Source organism: Branchiostoma lanceolatum, chromosome 13, assembly GCF_035083965.1.
Source record: "Branchiostoma lanceolatum isolate klBraLanc5 chromosome 13, klBraLanc5.hap2, whole genome shotgun sequence".
NCBI lineage: Eukaryota > Metazoa > Chordata > Leptocardii > Amphioxiformes > Branchiostomatidae > Branchiostoma > Branchiostoma lanceolatum.
The window spans coordinates 17,208,195-17,227,225 of record NC_089734.1 but is presented as its reverse complement, the minus strand read 5'-3'; the positions used below and the strand labels follow the sequence as shown (position 1 = coordinate 17,227,225).

At 40.9% G+C, this 19,031-nt stretch overlaps 1 protein-coding gene and 2 long non-coding RNA genes across 3 annotated transcripts in view; all 3 read left to right on the top strand.

Annotated features, from left to right (window-relative positions):
• The first annotated feature begins 2,787 nt into the window (after nt 1–2,787).
• On the top strand, nt 2,788–4,054 carry LOC136447537 (uncharacterized). Its single transcript, XR_010757739.1, has 2 exons — nt 2,788–2,918; nt 3,204–4,054. It is a non-coding gene; the product is annotated as an uncharacterized lncRNA (long non-coding RNA).
• A 4,274-nt stretch (nt 4,055–8,328) lies between these two features.
• On the top strand, nt 8,329–8,982 carry LOC136447547 (uncharacterized). Its single transcript, XR_010757749.1, has 2 exons — nt 8,329–8,391; nt 8,643–8,982. It is a non-coding gene; the product is annotated as an uncharacterized lncRNA (long non-coding RNA).
• A 3,017-nt stretch (nt 8,983–11,999) lies between these two features.
• Nucleotides 12,000–19,031, top strand: part of LOC136447743 (von Willebrand factor D and EGF domain-containing protein-like) — a 49,246-nt gene continuing 42,214 nt past the window's right edge. Inside the window, exon 1 of the mRNA XM_066446784.1 lies at nt 12,000–12,162. Coding sequence (XP_066302881.1) covers nt 12,111–12,162 — 52 coding nt within the window. The 5' untranslated portion in view covers nt 12,000–12,110. The remainder of the gene's footprint in view (nt 12,163–19,031) is intronic.

Genomic DNA, 19,031 nt, shown 5'->3' with positions numbered 1-19,031 from the left:
TGAATGAGAAAGTAAAATGATTTCATTTCCTCAAATACCCGCCAAGTGCCCTATCGTTTGAATGTAAAGTTTGAACATTCTGATAAAGAGATTGAATTTTAGACCGGAGCACTGAATTGGTCTATAATGCTTTATAAGTATGGGGTGGGGGGCGTAAGTTTGGTCAGCTATTACTCCCTAACCATGAATGAGAAAGTAAAGTGATTTCATTTCCTCAAATACCCGCCAAGTGCCCTATCGTTTGAATGTAAAGTTTGAACATTCTGATAAAGAGATTGAATTTTAGACCGGAGCACTGAATTGGTCTATAATGCTTTATAAGTATGGGGTGGGATGCGTAACTTTGGTCAGCTATTACTTCCTAACCATGAATGAGAAAGTAAAGTGATTTCATTTCCTCAAAATCCGCCAAGTGCCCTATCGTTTGAATGTAAAGTTTGAACATTCTGATAAAGAGATTGAATTTTAGACCGGAGCACTGAATTGGTCTATAATGCTTTATAAGTATGGAGTGGGGGGCGTAACTTTGGTCAGCTATTACACCCTAACCATGAATTAGAAAGTAAAGTGATTTCATTTCCTCAAATACCCGCCAAGTGCCCTATCGTTTGAATGTAAAGTTTGAACATTCTGATAAAGAGATTGAATTTTAGACCGGAGCACTGAATTGGTCTATGATGCTTTATAAGTATGGGGTGGGGGGCGTAACTTTGGTCAGCTATTACTTCCTAACCATGAATGAGAAAGTAAAGTGATTTCATTTCCTCAAATACCCGCCAAGTGCCCTATTGTTTGAATGTAAAGTTTGAACATTCTGATAAAGAGATTGAATTTTAGACCGGAGCACTGAATTGGTCTATAATGCTTTATAAGTATGGGGTGAGGGGCGTAACTTTGGTCAGCTATTGTCCCCTTTTACTTCAACCTTGTCTTGAGTTGTCTAATTCGCTTTCTATTGAACTATCTCAAAATTTGTCTTCTCCTTATTTGCATATCAATTCATAGTTCGTGGTTATAAACCTGCTGTTCAACTGATCTTGCTCACAGTCACTGACGAACAGTAGTGGATGCTACTTGAAACGTTTGACCGTTTCCAAAATCATATCCAGTTGTTTGAGTAATTGCTTTTTGGCGTACATCAGTCATAGACACGGGAGAAGGTCTGAGACGGAGATATGAGCAACTTTTATAGGAACTCCACTGCACGAAATGGCCACGTATCCTGACGGATCCGACGTATCCGGAATCGGGCATCATGGCGTTTCCGAGCGAATCCGGAAAAATCCCAGTTCACTTCTCGGATACTGAGGTGCCCGCAGATCCGGCCAATTCCGACGCCGTATTCCTCTGGATCCGTGATGCGCCTCGGATACCCGAAAATATTTGTGCGGATCCCTAGTTTTTTTTATATTTGGAATGTTCGGATTGTTTGTATGTCGGTAGTTGTTTCGGATCCTGACGAATAAATACACACGGCACGGCATGATCTCATTTCCTGACGAATCCAGCAGATCCGGAATTACGCATTATAGCAGACACGGAACGTTTCCGATTGAATCCGATGCACCTCAGATCCGACAATTCCGGCGCCGTATACGTCTGGATCCTTCATACGTTTCGGGTACAGATACGGAACGTTTCCGAGCAAATTCAGACAAATACCAGGTACAGCTCAGATCCGGCAATTCCGACGCCGTATACGTCTGGATCCGTGATGCGCCTCGGATACCTGAGGATATTTGCGCGGATCCTTCGTTTTCAGATATTTGTCAATATGGCAGAGGTAATCGGATTGTTTGTTTGTCGGTAGTTGCTTCGGATCCTAACTTACAAATACACACTGCACGGCATGATCTCAGATCCTGAAAAATCCAGCGGATCCGCAATCGTGCATCATAGCAGATACTGAACGTTTCCGATTGGATCCGATGCACCTCAGATCCAACAATTCCGACAAATCCTGACGTATCCGGAATACGGATTCGTGTCCAATCTCCCACAAGACACTGCGTGTCATGACGTCAGGCGCGAGAAACGGTTTTGTCGGTGAACAGCACGGAGACAAGAACGGCGTTTCATCACTCTCTGTGCTTAACATGGCATCGTCAGAGTCTACCATGGTCGACCAGTGATTTTTAGTGACTTGAGAGTCGAAGGGGATTCGGTGTAAACTCAAACGCGCGGCATTGCGAAGTAGTCTTCTTCGTGCATGCAATATTCGTCGCCCCCTCCCCCTTGTAAAGTTGGTAGGGAGTCGATTCATCATTTAGAGGGACTGCCCTTTGGTAAGTATAAATTGGAAAATTCCTGTTTCTAACTAGTTTGAACGTCAGTTATCCTCCTATTGTGGCTTGACATATCATCGCATTTGCATTTTAAGAATTGTCCAGTCGACCTGCATTTCTACACCGTTAGGATCTAGGAAATTTATAGCTTTCAATTTGTTCGTTCTTGCCAATGGTCAACAGACATTTGTGTCTGGTTAACGTTTCAGATACAACATAGCAAGCGGTTGAGGGAAAGATAATTAAAGATATGCTGTAACGGAAGAGAATGTCATAAGTATTTGTCCCACAGAGGTCCCACAGTTTGTGGATAGTGAGCTGGAACTTATGTGGAGGTAGTAGTGTGTTTCAGTGATTATTGCATTCAGTTATAGCTGTACATGTTTGATCAATATCATATTCAAGTTATGAATGTAAGTTTTACGTATTCAATTAAACGATGCCAGATTCATTTTTTTAAAATGTGATTATGTGATATGTTTAATATTTGTCATTATTTCCCTTTATATATATATCCTATACAGCATCGGCAGAAACTTCCTTCACAAATGCAGCACATGTTGTGAGGACCTTAGCTTGGCTTGGAACAAAGCAATCAGCTGTCAGATGCTCAGAGTACCTCAGGCTCCTTCGGTAAGGCTTAAGTCCATCATCGGTACACTTCAATGTTAGCTGAGACAGGCATGATGGATACCCATTGTCCCTTGTTTTTTGTTAGCTGCTGTGATGAAACGAAGCCCATCACAGCAAGGAGGTTATATAGTCTATATAATCTCCTTGATCACAGTTATGTCAAAATCATGTGACTTGTTCATCATCATCATCATATCGGGCAGCTTGCCCGGACTAGGGTTGCTTGTTACTTAAATACTAAGTATGTGAATTGATATTTATTCATCATTTGGTTTTATCATATAGGAACTGGTTCATCACAAGATGAACTCCAAGCTGAGTCCAACATGCTAGATACAGAAGAAATCAGCCTTGCCTGTACCTTACCAAGAATGCATGGAAGAAGTGAACTCAGATGTAGTCAGAGAATGGGGAGAGGACAATTATACACATGCAGTTCCATGGCATATACTACTTACGTGTAAAATGTGGCGTGTCATCATGGGAGTTTTTCAGACAGTATAATGTTACTTTGAAGTTTCTATTTTCAACCTCTGTATTTGAAATTATTTGTATCTTATATCTTTTAGACGAAGAACTGGCAACAAATAAGGCTTTCATTACTTTAGTAGAATATGTAGAACATGTAGAAATTTTTGGTCCAAGTGCACTATACGGCAGTAAATATTACCACCATGATGTGATGGTTGTTAATTGTAATACATTTTATAACAATTGTGCTTACACAACCCCAATTTACCGACATTAACCTGCATATGCAGAGGTGCTTTGAGTATGTGGATGTCCCTCGGCCTGTCTTAAACGAAATGGATTATTTAGCCACATAGAACTTCCGTATTGTATTTGATAGTTTTTGAACTTAGAAATGCATATATGTTGAAATATGAAATAATGTTACATTCAGGCTTTCCCAAAACTTCCTGTCATTGAATGATAATGTTTTGGGTATCGTTAAATTAAGAATGCACGCGTATTTATGAATAATCAACCATTCTATCAAACTTTGTGTGTTTGATTTGTACATATTCGTGGCAAATACAAACATATTCAGAGTCACAATATGTCAAAGATTGTAGAAAGTCTGTATGTTGGATCAGTCTGTATCCGTGGCAAATACATACTGTACGTATCTGTCAGGATCTTGGGCAATTTCGTGCAATGTACGGCCCCATATCCGTCGAAAATTCCTATTTTTGTATTCCTCCGGATCTGAGGTTCCGGATCACAGTCCGCTTGTATCCGTCAGTATCCGCAATTTTCTTTTAGAAAATACAGAAAACTTCCTGTACGTATCCGTCAGGATCTCTGGCATTTCCGTACAGTGTACGGCTCCGTATCCGTCGAAAATACCTCATTTTCGGATTCCTCCGGAAATATTCCCGATCCCGGTGCGGAAATTTTCGGATCCGTTAGGTTGGATTCGTCAGTATCCGTCAGTATCCGCCAAAAATACAGAAAAATCCCTGTACGCATCCGTCAGGATCTGTGGCATTTCCGTACAGTGTACGGCTCCGTATTCGTCGAAAATACCTTACTTTCGGATTCTTCCGGAAATATTCCATATCCCAGTGCGCATTTAGTCGGATCCGTCAGGTTGGATCCGCCTGTATCCGTCAGTATCCGCCAAAAATACAGAAAAATTCCTGTTCGTATCCGTCAGGATCGGTAGCATTTCCGTGCAGTGTACGGCTCCGTATTCGTCGAAAATACCTTACTTTCGGATTCTTCCGGAAATATTCCATATACCGGTGCGGAAATAGTCGGATACCTTACACGAATCCGCCTGTATCCGTCAGTATCCATCAGCATCCGACAAAAATACAGAAAAATACCGCGTACCGGTACGTATACGCCGGGAAACGAGGCCATTTCGTGTAGTGCTCTCACAACAACAGAACCATAACCAAGATGGCGGATGGGTACAACATTACGTCATAGCATTAACATAATATATGTGACGCTAGCCTAGCCATTCGACACACTCTACATACCACTGAGCTGTGTCCGGATCTCCTGTAGCATCTTGACCTGCTGGTGGATGGAGATGTTACCGAAGCTGTTCCCCAGCCACAGCAGTAACTTGGCCTCCTTCCGGGCGGCAACGTGCCTCACCCCGTCCATGTACAACCCACCGAAGGGCTCCACAGTCAGACCCGGGTAGCCTTTCTCCAGCTGCCGCCCGCAGGTCTCGATAAACTCTACGTAAAAAGTACAATATAAACAGGTTAGCTACCTAGTACCAAAACCTGCTCACAACTCACGAGTACGGCAAAATAACGATGATGGTGCCCAGCTTAGTCCATTATGGGCCTACATCAACTGTTTTCAGGCTTCAATAAATCACTACAACTTTCGGAATATTCCTACAATGCTAAAACAGATTAGCTGAATTTTGCAATCTATATCCATGCAATATATGGGCAGTACAAAATTATAGAAATAGTGGAATCAGCACATAAACACATTAGAAAACATAAGCTCTAACCTGGAACTCATGTATAATAAAGTACTAACTGACAGATATAACGCATTTTAATTGAAACAAATCGCTGGCTGTCATAAAATGTTCCTTCGCACCCCAGATGTCGCCATCGTGGCGGCACCGGGGATTATGCCTCTCCAGGAGGCCCTTCGGTTACTTCCTTTCCCACACTAGGCCCAGTCGATCACAGACTTCGTGCGGGCAGGCCAGACAAATATTTGCTCCTGTCCTGCCCGTGAATCGGAGCCGTCTTGTGCCTTGCTTTTCTGACTGTCCCGTGCTGCGCCCTTGGCTGGTGACCTTTCCTGTGCGGGTGACAAAGCGCGTTCCATCGTGTTTGTGACGAGCGCCGTCCGCCTCCTACATACGCCGCCTGTCGCTGCCCTGCCCGTGCCAACTTCCCGTGCAAACTGCCGGCCGTACCGCCGCCTGTCGCCGCCCTGACCGTGCCAACTTCCCGTGCAAGCCGTACCGCCGCCTGTCGCCCACCCTGCCCGTGCCGAGCGAACGCCCTGAACTGACCCCGAAGTACTACCCTTCTGTGCTGTCTTAGCGGTGAGCGTACTCAAATTTCTTTTATATGGAGCATACTTGCCGAATAGCCATTACTGGCCATTCCTTCATCTCCCGCCTTGACAGCTTTGTATTCCGTCGTTGCTCTACGGCACAGGGTAGGGTGGTATCTCCAGATTTCTGGCTCCAGAACGTTGACATTTCCTTTCACGGAGTTCCCGGCTGCACCGTTGCCAAATACTACAAGACGATTCTCCCTGTCCTCCGCTGCTCAAAGCCAAATATTGTTTATCTGGACTTAGCTCACAATGACCTCTGTCAACGAAGCCAATCTCCCGACAAAGTGGCACGCGATCTTGTTTGTTTGGCCCGGTACATTTCTAGTATTCCCTCTGTACGAGCAGTCGTATTGGCAGAACCCCTCTGTAACTTTGATATCAGATAAATTAAGGGAGTTTCATGTCAGTAATGCTGTTACACCAAAACAGTTCCCATTTTTCCCTAACACAATACTACTTGCTCAATAAGGCTAGAAATTTGGCTCTGGCAACAGAGGTTTGTATTTTTGTGGATCATAATAGGCCTGCATCGGTCTTCCCATTGCATGCTAGTTACAAGTCTCTCTATAAATGTCAATATTCATCCCGATTGGATAATATATGTATTACACATTCTCGGCCATTAGGAAAAGGAAACAAAAATCAAATTTGAAGTGAGTGGTCAACGGATTCAGGAAATAAAAGATGTACCTTCATCAATGTGCAACAAAATATAGTTTCACATTAAAGAGTGGGACACACTTTCCTTACAGGCGAAGAAAGAAGTGACTCTGCAGCCTGTTCGTACTATATCTTTCGACACCAAAGGGGCAAAATGATGATGCAAATATGTGAAAAAGAAGCTGTACATGTATATGCCATTTATTTGAAGTTTTAAAGAATGTTGGCTGTTGAAGGCAAGATAAGCAAACGTGTGATCTTTCTTTGCAGGAGCTACGGTTGTTTTGATATGAAATATTTAATGTTTGTTTTTTCATATTTGAATACATGGCACAAAGTTTTCCTTGCACTGCTTTTTTGTACACCGAAAATAACTTTCTTGTCTTTCTAGCTTTTCTCGTTTTTCTTAATTTAACTTGTGGACAAAATATGAAGAATTACTCTGATTTTTTCCATGGAAATTCTCACAACAAGGAACACTTACATACACTACCTAAAATCGTTTTTCTTATTTTCTTGTTTTTCCTTCTACGGACAAAATGTTTCTGTCAACAAGAATATTATTCTGTATATAAGAATACCTTTGTTAAGCACAAACAAGAATCCCTTTGTTAAGCACAAACAAGAATCACTTTGATAAGCACAAACAAGAATCCCTGTGTTAAGCACAGACAAGAATCCCTGTTTTAAGTACAAACAAGATTTGCATCTAAGAATTATTTTCTTAACTTAAACCACGAAAGTTCAAGAAAATAATTCTAGTTGAATCAAATTTTCAAGAAAAATAACTTATGGGAAGTATTTGTAAGAATAAAAATTTGACGAAACAAAAAAACAAATCTTATATTAGGCCGAAGAAAGCAATTTTTCTTATATTTCTAGAAAATTCTTATTGTAAAGCAGCATGCTAGAGATATTTTCTTGAACTTTCCTGGTTTAAGTTAACTTAAGAAAAACATTCTTTGTGTAAGAATTGAAATAGACTTTATAATAATAATGGTTTATAATGGTTTATTTCACAGAAGCATTTCGCAGCCTTTAGGCTGAATTGCACACTCCTTTCACATGAGTAAAAAATCGACTGTAGGCAATACAATTGATTAATATACAGCTGGGTAAAATCCTATACATAAAATTCACGGCCTTAAAGATTAAAAGTATTTTTTTAAATTCTATTGATATGATTAACAGCAATAGGATAATCTCAGCGTTTGTATTGCTTACTAATCTTGAACATTTTACATTGGTATTTGGTCGTCGATACAATACATGATCCTTTAACAATACAATAACAATACAAGAATTAAAATTTGATGGGGTTTTCATTCACATATCAACTTATGCACCTGTCTACATACTGTTATTTAGCAAAGTAGTTAGATATGGAATTGGGCTGTTTCTGTAGCGCTCTGTGTGTACTGGCAATGTTACTAGTTGATTGTTTTGTCGCGTTACCCTACCGCTGACGTCTCCTCTACGCTTGGGAAGCCAGTGTCGGTACTCGTCTGAGGCGTACAGGCTCTTCGCGAACTTCAAACAAAGGGCATCCCGTCTATCATTGAGTTTCTCTAGGTTTAATACTTGACATGACAGTGAGTAACTGTGGTAGCTACTTCCCAGTATAATCCTCGTTGCACGCCTCTGTATGTTCTCAATTTTCTTCCGTTGTCCGTTTGTCAGACCTCCATGCCACACAGGGCGGCATACTCTAAAACTGGGCGAACAAAGCACTTGTAGACCGTCAGCAAATCCTCCACTGGTAAGTTGAATTGTCGAAGTCTGCACAGCAAGTATAATCGTTGGTTTCCCTTCTTGGTCATTTCTGTAACTTGACTTTCCCAACCCAGGTTTGCTTGAAATATGACTCCCAAGCATTTTGCAATGGGCACTACCTCCAGCACATGTCCATTGATGGAAAGAGGGGGTGGTGGTGGAGGGTTGCGGGCAAAGCAGATGTGCACAGCCTTGCACTTAGAGGGGTTAAGTTTCATCTTGTTTTTCTCGGTCCAGCTTGACAGGTTATCCAGGTCGTTTTGCAGCTTAGATGGTTCGGATGTGCGCCTTGATTCGACGAGGTTCAAATCGTCAACAAAGGCCCTCGACGGTGAGTTCATGCTGTTTGGTAGATTGTTGACGTGAGCTATAAACACTATCGGGCCCAGCTTGGTGCCTTGAGCGAGCCCGCACGTGAGTTCCTTCTTCTTGGAAAGCGCACCATGGTATCTGGTTCTCTGCGAGCGTTGTGAGTGGAAACTGACAATCCAGGGGATAATTTCTGGCCTGACTCCCAGGTTGATCAGGTGCTTCATTGCTACTGTATGATCCACTAGGTCGAAAGCTTTGCTAAAATCCGTCAATACCCAAGTGCTGGAAGTTCCTCGTTTGTCTGCTGCCTCATAGAGTTGATTAGCCAAAATGATAAGACAATGCGTTGTTGATCGCCCCTTGAGCCCTCCAAACTGGTTTGGAGAGATACTGTTCTTCGTATCCTGCAGCATCCAAGTTGCCACGAAGTCCTCACATACTTTTGAGATGAGGGAGGTTAGACCTCCCAGAAGGTTTCTTGAATTTTCTTGCGTTCCTTTGTATAAGAAAATCTTTCTCAACTTAAGAAAACAAGAAAGAACAAAAAAAAATTTGTTGGTGAATCTCAACAAGACTTTCACCCTCAAGAATTTCTAAAAATTCAAGTCTAAATTTCTTGTTTTTATTGACTTCAAGATTATTTTTATTTTTATGTTCAAGAAAATATTAGAATATTTCTCTTCCCTTTCTTAGATAATTTTACTTCAAGACAAACATTCTAAGAAAAAAAATTTAACTCGTGCATATAATGTATTTCTTGAAATCAGAAAGTCTCCTTCCTTGAATAAATTTTGAATAAGAGAAAACAAGAAAAATGTATTTCTGGTAGTGTAACAGATCCTCATCACATATTCTACCATTTCGGAACCCACTTCGATTAGCTTGTAACAGCTAATGATTTGACTGTAGCTTGCGTCAAATATCTGAAGGGTATATTATCACTTTTAGACGTCCATATATGAGCATATACGGTTTTACATTTTCTGAAATAAGGCCATGTATATTGATTTGCTTATATGAATGACATCCGCGCGCGCATCAATTTTCGGCCGTTTCCAAAAAAATTTTCGACCATATTGTAAACCATACAGAAGTTGCTGCAAAATGAAAAAAAGTAAGCTGTAAATTGCAAAAAGATATTTCGGATAATGGATGCTTTTCGTAGAATGTCCAAGTAAATTCGAAGGTCAAAGAAGAAGTTTTGAAGGAACAAAATTAAAGAATCTATATTAGCGTGTACTAAGAACTCAGTTTCTTTAGTTTTGTTCATCCTAGATTTCAAAATGAAGGCAATTCTTTTTTCCGATTTTTTTTTATTTTTTATTCGCGCTCTCTAATCAGGTTTGGGGTCCATAGATGATGTTATCCATATAATCAAATCAACATGGCCTAAGCAAGAACAAACAAAAAACAAAACAAAAAAACATGTACTTACCCAGGCAGACGTTGTTGTATTGGTCATAGACCTCCCCCTCTGGACATATTGGGAGTGTTCCTGTAGAGACGATGATTGTGTTTACATGAAATGCTTTCTTTGAAAAAAAAACTTTTAAATACATTTTCAGCCATACTATGACAAAAACATAAATATATGTAAGGCATTAACAGTTTTTAAAAGTCTGTTACACAAACGAAGGAATACCAAGTTCCATTTCATTTAAGAATATAATATAGCACCAAAACATACGTACCTGCACAGTATGCTTGATTACAGCTAGTCGATGGCACCAACTCGTACACGTAGAAAACCCCTTGTGTATCCACACACCGTTTGACCTGGATGTTCCACGGGAAAGGACAACAGTTCCCCGGTACACCGTAATTAGAACAAACCGTTCGGTTGACTACAGTACTGTCTGTCGGTAGGGTTCCGTTCATCCATATAGGAACCTGGGTCCCACAGTGATACGGCTCCACACAGGTTGTAGGGATCTCACCACCAACATAACTTATAAACCGGTACCAGCCTTTTGATAAAGTGTTGTCACACAGGAGAGAGTGTCCGGCCTCCATCTCGGCTGCTGCACTCCGTCTGACTTGGTTTATCTCGTGGTAGTCCGTACAGGGGTCGGTACTGTCGGCCTTGGTCATAAACACTAAAACAAGCCAAGAAAAAAGTCATATTGTTAATATTCTTAATGCCGACAGGTGTGCATGTAGATTATTTAAGGATGTTGCAGACTCTTTAAAACTAATCTTCATATGTTTGGAGTTTGTCTTAATAGCAAAACTGGACACCGTCTGCACGTAAAAGTTTATTCCTAATAGGGTCAAGCTTCTATTTTGTTCAAATTGAAGACTTGGCTAAATTCAAAGGTTCAAATCACCCCATGTAATAAAGCAACGCTATACGCACTGCTATGTCTGTATTTCGTGTTAATGCGTTGTTTATATTTTATATCTGTATTGCAAGTATAACGACCCTTTGAATAACACACCAGCTTCGCTCGAAATTTGTATCAATCGCCTCCCGTAACTCATTGTGTAGGATAATCGATATTAGAGTTCCCACAAAGTGACAAAGTTTTAGATATTCATCGACAGAAATGACCACGTTCACCAATCCAGTGTACCATTTCACTCAAATAACAACAACGACAAAGTGTACTCACTTATAACAGCTAGGAAACCTAATACGGTTGACTTCCATTCAGCACTGGACTTCATGGTGGCTTTGAGTAAACGCGCCTACCGCATAATTAACGTTTACCACAGTTGTCTATCCCGTATCACGGGCACAGAAACACAAGGAAGTCTTCCTTGTCAAAAATTGTCACAAAACGTACGACGTCCCAGCCAACATGCACTGTTATCGCCACCGATGAAAGGGGTTTACTTAACAAATATTTGCCGTGTATGGCGGCAGCTGTTAAAGGTGATAGACCCTAACTCATTGTAAAGGACGCAGAGATTAGCATAGCAGTAAAAGATTACTCAGCTGCTACTCTGTCAGAGGCATGGCGTATTTAGGTATTGGGGCCTTTCTACATGTGACACTTAATACGAACGACGCTGTAAACTTGAAGAGGTTTAATATATTGACACAAAAGCGTCCGACCCTCCTGAATAAGTTTGGAATATCTGATAAATAGACGGGTTTTGAGCGATTGTGTTAACAACACCAAAATTCAATTCGTTGGCTTCGTCTATTAATGGTGTTTGCGCTACAGAATTGCATTAGACTTGTTTACTTCCCAACGGGGAGAAACGAGTTCGTCGTAAACAACTTTGATTGACAGGCTATTTGGACAGACTTTGCTGACAATTTGTCTTGAGCAAATTTCCTGCTGGCTGGATTATGGGGGAGGACCAGGAGGGCTAGACAAGTCAAAACTTTACAGAACTACAAAATTGGTCTTATTTTCTTACCGCGGGCTGGGGAAGAGCGCAACCATGAAGCTTTCTCCCGCCGTGGTGGCGATGCTTCTCACTGTCTTTATGACAGGTAAGATATTTTTAAAAATAGTACCGAGTAATCTAAACCGCCTTATGTTAGACAGTATAACTAACCTGATCGAAAAATGGCGAAAAATGAACACAAGGCTCCCGATCTCGTAGACGGCAATCGCGCATCGAACTCGCTACGACCAAGAATGGATTTTTGTCATTTTTGATGATTTTAATGTTGGAATGTAATGTAAAATGTAAAAAGTATGATTGAAAAGACAAGACAGTAAGTTCACTGCCAAATTGGGATGGAGCTGATTGACTAATACCCCTATTCCACTAGAACCGCGCTCTCGCCTCACGCTCTCTCTGCGACCTCAAATTTGCTGGAGCGCGGAGCGAGCACCGAGAGCGCGCCAACGTCGCCCTGTGAGCGTGAAGGGAGAGCACGGAGAGCGCCATGCATACCGTCACCTCGGCGACTGTTTTTAACATGTTGTCGTTCCAACAATGAGCGTAGAGAGAGCGCCGTAAGAGCGCCCAAGGATGGATCAAAGGGACGCAGCGGGCACATAAGGAGCGTGCAAGGTTCGCAGCGAGTGCTCTACGAGGGTTTAGGGCCCTGACACACATGTGCGTATTTTCAAGGGCGCGTGTTACTTTTTGTTTGGTTTTAGTAAATTTTGCGGGGAGGAAGTTGTCTTCTACTTTGACCCACAGTTATTAAACCAAAGAATTACTTCTTCGGCTGCAAACTTAACCTAAACCAAAAACATGTTATACAGTGGTACGCAACTCATGCAAGCTTGTATATACGCAAAACTGTTACAGGGGCTTTAGTTGTCTCAACTGTAGTTCACACAAATTTCTTTCTTAGAGTGGTTTATTTCTATGAAATTTCGCTGTCAAATCACTTTTCCGTAAAGGATAATTTTCTAATTCAAATCATGGGTAATTGAAATTGATGAATAACAGCAAAATTAATGTACTTGATTTCTAGTGAATCATATAGAATCACTTAGATGCATAGTTTCTTCTTTGTTTAGAATATCTTAAGTCACTTTAAAATCTTTCCAATAAGTTCAAATAGATTCAAAGTTGTAGTTTCAAGTGTTTGAAAACTTAGAAATATTTAAACCTTAGGTATTATTTCATCTGAAATAGTTCAAACCTATAACAGATATTGTCAAAAACCCTTAAGGTGACTCAGAACTGAAAAATCACTTTGTAAAATCATAATTTGTACTTTGCTTATGATCAGTAGAAGATGTTAAGTTTTTGCGTAAAAATGTAGTAGATGGACAATATCGCTTTCACCAGAAATTAAAATGCATCATTGTGTTAAGTTAAACGGCTTTCCTCAAGTTAAGCTTCTGAATATCATATTTACTAGACTTTCTGAGAGTAAGACGTAAAAATATTCCGGACACTTCTACCTACTCGACCGAAACCTCTGCTTGGAGAATAGGCTAGTTGGGCGCGTGTCATCGAAGTGCAATGACGTATCTGCCGTCTAAAGTCACTAAGGAAGGTTGCTAGGGTAGTCCGTATTAATAAGGAAGGTTGCATGACGTAATATTTACATACAAGCAGCCATCCCACCAACATGTAAAGAAGGTTAACACTAGACTGACGCATTAGAATAAGCACGAACATCCTGTGTATTTCGTTATTTTGTTTCACTGAGTCTTTAATTTTCTCCAATCGTGATTTTTTTCCGAGTTATGAATCTTTAAAACCCTCATCCGACAGTATGGGGTCCGTTTGGACCCCAAGCGTGTTTTAATGTGTGCCATATCAACATTCTTCGTTGGAGAAAAAATTCCTTCCATGAGTTTGTTCATGTACATGTCTTACAACTCCTGAGAAATTTTTACCGGGATTGGCCGATTTTTGCGGAAGTTATACTCTAAAGTGTGCGTGTTGTCCGCTGGGGTCCAAACGGACCCCAGATGATTTCGCATTGTTTATTACGTAATTAGAAAAAAATTCCTCATAACTTCCAAACGGTACAATGTATGCTCACCAAATTTGCAGTGGGTGATGTTCGTGTAAAGTTTTATAATTTCGGTAAATTTTGTGACGTTATGACGTAATATTACGTAATTATGACGTCATCGATGTGATTTTATAGGCTAAATAGGGAAGTCCCATAATATTGAAAGGTATTAAACATAATAGGGTGTATTATCGATTTTAAGGTATGTCAATGCATACAACGTCAATGGCGATTACGTTGACGTCAAAATGACGTCATAGAATGACGTCATGTGTCGTTAGCGATCCCTGGGATCCGCCATCTTGGACCGGCCATTTTGAAATTTTGAAATTACATTTTTCCATTTATGACCCCAAGTCACAAAAGAAAGAGACTGGAAACGTTAATCCAAATGTTTCTGGTTAAGAAAATACCAGGTAGTGACGGATTTTGAAGGCAAAAAGCCTGTTTATACCTAAAATAAACATCTTGTCCGCCATCTTGGATGTTTAGCGATTACGTAATCAAATTAGTATAACTTATGAATAATTAATCATGAAAGTTACATCTAAATACATATGATGTTATACATGTCGGAAAACTAATGTGGTTGAGCAAGAAAACCTGAGAAATATCATTGTTTTTACAAAATTAGTGACTTTTTGCATAAAATGCCTGCCATAAACCCGTTGCCATGGCAACAGGAAAAATGATAAACTTAAACTATTATCATGGAATTGTTGCCAACTAAATTTTAGGAAAAGTCACCAAGTATGGTAGTCTTACCATACGTCATTTGGCAGTTATACGATGTCAAAGTTGGCGCGGGCACTTTTAGCCCCCCAAGTCTAGATAGGGTTAAAGGAAAATGCGGGTTCTCCTCTTTTTCTGCATAAATTATGATAATGAGCATTAATCATCAACACCAAAACTTGTCAAAATATTCTCCATAGATTATTGTAACAGGATATGCACAATAACTACAATAAGATCCACCAGAAATATATTTAGGGGGCAAAGCAAAATGGGGTCCGTTTGGACCCCATACGGCCAGATTCGTCGCAAAAATGTGTCGGTCGGATGAGGGTTAAAGGTTAACTCTCGGGACATGCCTGGTCACTGTAAGTGTTTTCACAAGCAATGCAAATAGGAAATTTCTTTGAAAATGGTATGGATAACAAACTCTGAAGCAATTTGGAGACAAACGGCTATCAATTTGCTGAATCAACACACAGGCAGCGCAGACATTTTGCAATAATGATGCTAAAGCGTTGGTTTATCAAATTGCTAAGCTGTGTTCATCTAGTGTTTTTCTTCACCAAGCATTCCCCACACTGTTCCAGCTCCAGCTATGATATTTGATGGAAAATATTTCTTTGCCTCTGAAGGATGACTTATCTAAAGCCCAGGTTACACATAGCCGAACATGGCTCCCGAACACTAGCCGACTCGGGTTGGTGGTAGTTCGGGAGCAGTCTGACCAGAATTAGTCCACGCCTATCTCTGGCGCCGAACATGCGCCGAATCTGCCCTGAACATGCGCCGAACATGTCCCAACCATCTCCTAACCAATCCACGGTTTACCCACAACCAAGCCCCGAATGCTTCCTAACCTACTCCCAACCATCCCGATCTCTAGCCGAACCTCTCCTTACTTATTCCCGACCGGTTGCTAACCCTCTCACGAATTGAAATGGACATATTCAGTGACTTTCAAAAGATGGGTCATTTTCATTTTTAATCAAGATAATCCATACTTCTATGTTGTTAACATCACCAAGACTTCGAATTTGGATCACGGTTAGCTTAGATAAGGCTTTTAGCTTTCTTCCCTGTTTTTGGTCGTCTGAACGTCGGGGGTGATTCGTCCACGTTCTGGTAGTAGTCAGGTTGGTTTGGAATGAGAATAGCAGAAATTTATCTTCGGCCTTGGGGTGAGTTATGGGTAGGTTAGAAACTAGTTGGGAATAAGTCAGCAGTGGTTATAGCGTGGTTAAGATTTAAATTTTGCTGCTGACTTACTCCCGAATACCAGCCGAACACTTGCCGACCGAACCGAACACCTGCCGAACACCAGCCAACCCATTCCAGACCCTCCGTCCAGAGCCGAATTAAACATTCGGCTGGCGCAGCCGAACACCAGCCGACTCAGCCGAACACCAGCCGACTCAGCTGAACGCCGGCCGACCAAGCTCACGAATCATTCCCGAATCACTCTAACCATGGTCGGGGCAGAGTCGGGAGGCCATGTTCGGCTATGTGTAACCTGGGCTTTAGCATCTATTATATTGCCTGCTGACTTACTCTCGAACATCAGCCGCTCGCACCGAACACCAGTCGACCACAGCCAAACTAGCTCCCGAACAATCCTAATCATGGTCGGGGAAAAGTCGAGAGGCCATGTTCGGCTATGTGTAACCGGGGTTTACGGTGTGACTGATCGGGAAAAAGGGGTACACTTGTGTTAGGAGTGGACGCTCTACTGTATTAGATTTTTGAGAGTGGACCCCTGTCGCCTGGACAGTTGGCTGGTTGGGCGCGTGAGATTTAAACGCGACGACGTATCCGTCGTTCAAAAACAAATAAGGAAGGTTGCTAGGGTATTCTTAATCAACAAAGAAGGTTGCTATGCATGTTCAATGACGTCATGTTTACACATAAGCAGCCATGCCACAAACATGTCAATAAATTAATTCCAGACTAGCCCGTTAAGAATAATAAGTTTATTGCAGAACAATTGTACAAGGTACAAAGTATGGCATTCACTGGTACATTCTATCAGGCTAACCAATCTACCTTATACAATATGGTGTAGTAGTATGGGATGACAATGGGATTTTACAATCGTTGGAGGAGTTTCTTATGTCTACACATTCTTTGATATATTTCCCAATGTATACCATGCATGGATTGTCACATGTCATTAGGTACTTAAATTTGCAGTTCAAGTCCATTGAGATAAATCCTGGTAAATCCGACGATAGCATGTAGTATAGTGAATTACGTATATCAAAATATTTGGGACATAGAATCAAAAAGTGATATTCGTCTTCAACTACCTCAGGACAAAATGGGCAAACCCTCTGGTCGATAGGAAATAAGCACGACCATACTGTGCATGTTATCATTTTGAAGTGTCACCGAATCTTTTCTTCAATCGTTTTATTTAGCCCCTAAACCTATCTTAATCATGGTTGAGACCATGTTTGGCTATGTGTAACCGGCCCGGGGGCTTAAGGGTGCGCCTTAGATGGCTGTTAGCATAAACAAGGGGCGTACGAGTGCAAGGGGGGGACGTCCTGCAGTAGGTGTTTAAAATGTTTGAGATTGCCCTCCTGTCACCCGGACAGTTGGCTGATTGGGCGCGTGACATCTAAATACGATGGCGTACCTGCCGTCTGAAAATATTAAGGAAGGTTGCTACGGTAGTCCTTATAAACAAGGAAGGTTGCTATGCATGTCCGATGACGTCATGTTTACACACAAGCAGCCGTGCCACAAACATGTCAATAAATTAACTCCAGACTAGCCCGTTGAAATAACACGACCATGCTGTGCATGTTATCATTTTGGAGCGTCATTGAGTCTTTTCTCCAATCATATTACAAGCATTGTCAATATAGTAACTCCCATTGAAAATGACATTAGTAACAAATACTGAAGCAATTTTGATACAAAGGGCTATTTATGCAATTCGACAGTGTAGCAGCACACAAGCAGCGCATACATTTCGCAATAATGATGCAAAAGCGTTGGTTTGATGAAATTGCTAAGCTCTGTACATCTAGTGTTTCACTTCCCCAACCATTTTTCCATACTGTTCCAGCTACAGCTATGATCTATAACGGAAACAATTTCTTTGCCTCTGAGGGATGGTTTATCTTATTTAAACAGATCAACTGTACACCGGCAACATGCAATAAGAAATATTATGTAAATAGACGATCGTTGAAGTCGGTCATGCCAAAGCAGATTTGCATAATTTATATCGTATAACAGGGCATTCACTGTTTCACGCCTGGAGTTTTCAGTAAAGCACGGCATTCAACATGATTATTTTCGCAATAGTGCTAATTTCCAAGACGCTGAAAACGGAAAAAATAAGAGAAGGTTGCTAGGGTAGTCATAATAAACAATGAGATTTCGATGCAGGTCATATGATGCCATGTTGAAGCAAAAACATGCCGAAAACTTATGTCAAAATTGTTAACAAATACTATAGTTGTTACAATTGTTACGTTGATGCTGTAGTGTTGTTATGAGTTATATGCATGTTTTTATTAAATGCAATCATAACGGTGCTGGTCTTCTTTCATTTGGAAACTATTCCATCACATTGGAGGGATAAAGTCGTGTCTTATCCAAATTGCTTTAACCAGCCAACAGGATATTTCAAATGATACTAGATTAATTCGGTAAGACCCCCATTCCACTTGGACGGCGCTCTCACCGCGCTCTCACGGCGACCTAAAATGGTCCAGAGCGCCGTGAGAGCGCCGAACTCCTGGAAAACGTGCTCAAGTGGAATCTCTACGGCGACCCTTGCGCGCTCTCAGCGCGACCAAAATGTCAAATGTCAGCAACCTTTTAAAGATTTCACAGATCACTCAACGAATTCCAGAGATAAAGAACGAATTTTTGTTACGTTTTGTGTGCTTTGTATGTTGTCTTCTCAGTCATACCTTTACCTCTTGCATCATATTTGAATGATAAAATCAAGGGAAAACAGATTAAATTCTAGTCGCTGCACGGTCGCTCAGTGTGTATCTTAAGTAATATGTGCATGTTAAACTTGTTTTTTTTTTCTGTGTTGTCTGTCATGTAAACTTTTTGCAATAAATATATTTTATCATTTTACGTTATATTAGAAACGTAAATAACAGAATTTTGAAACACATTTTGAATCACTGACAATAAAACTTGGAGGGAATTTAATTTGAATGGAAGCA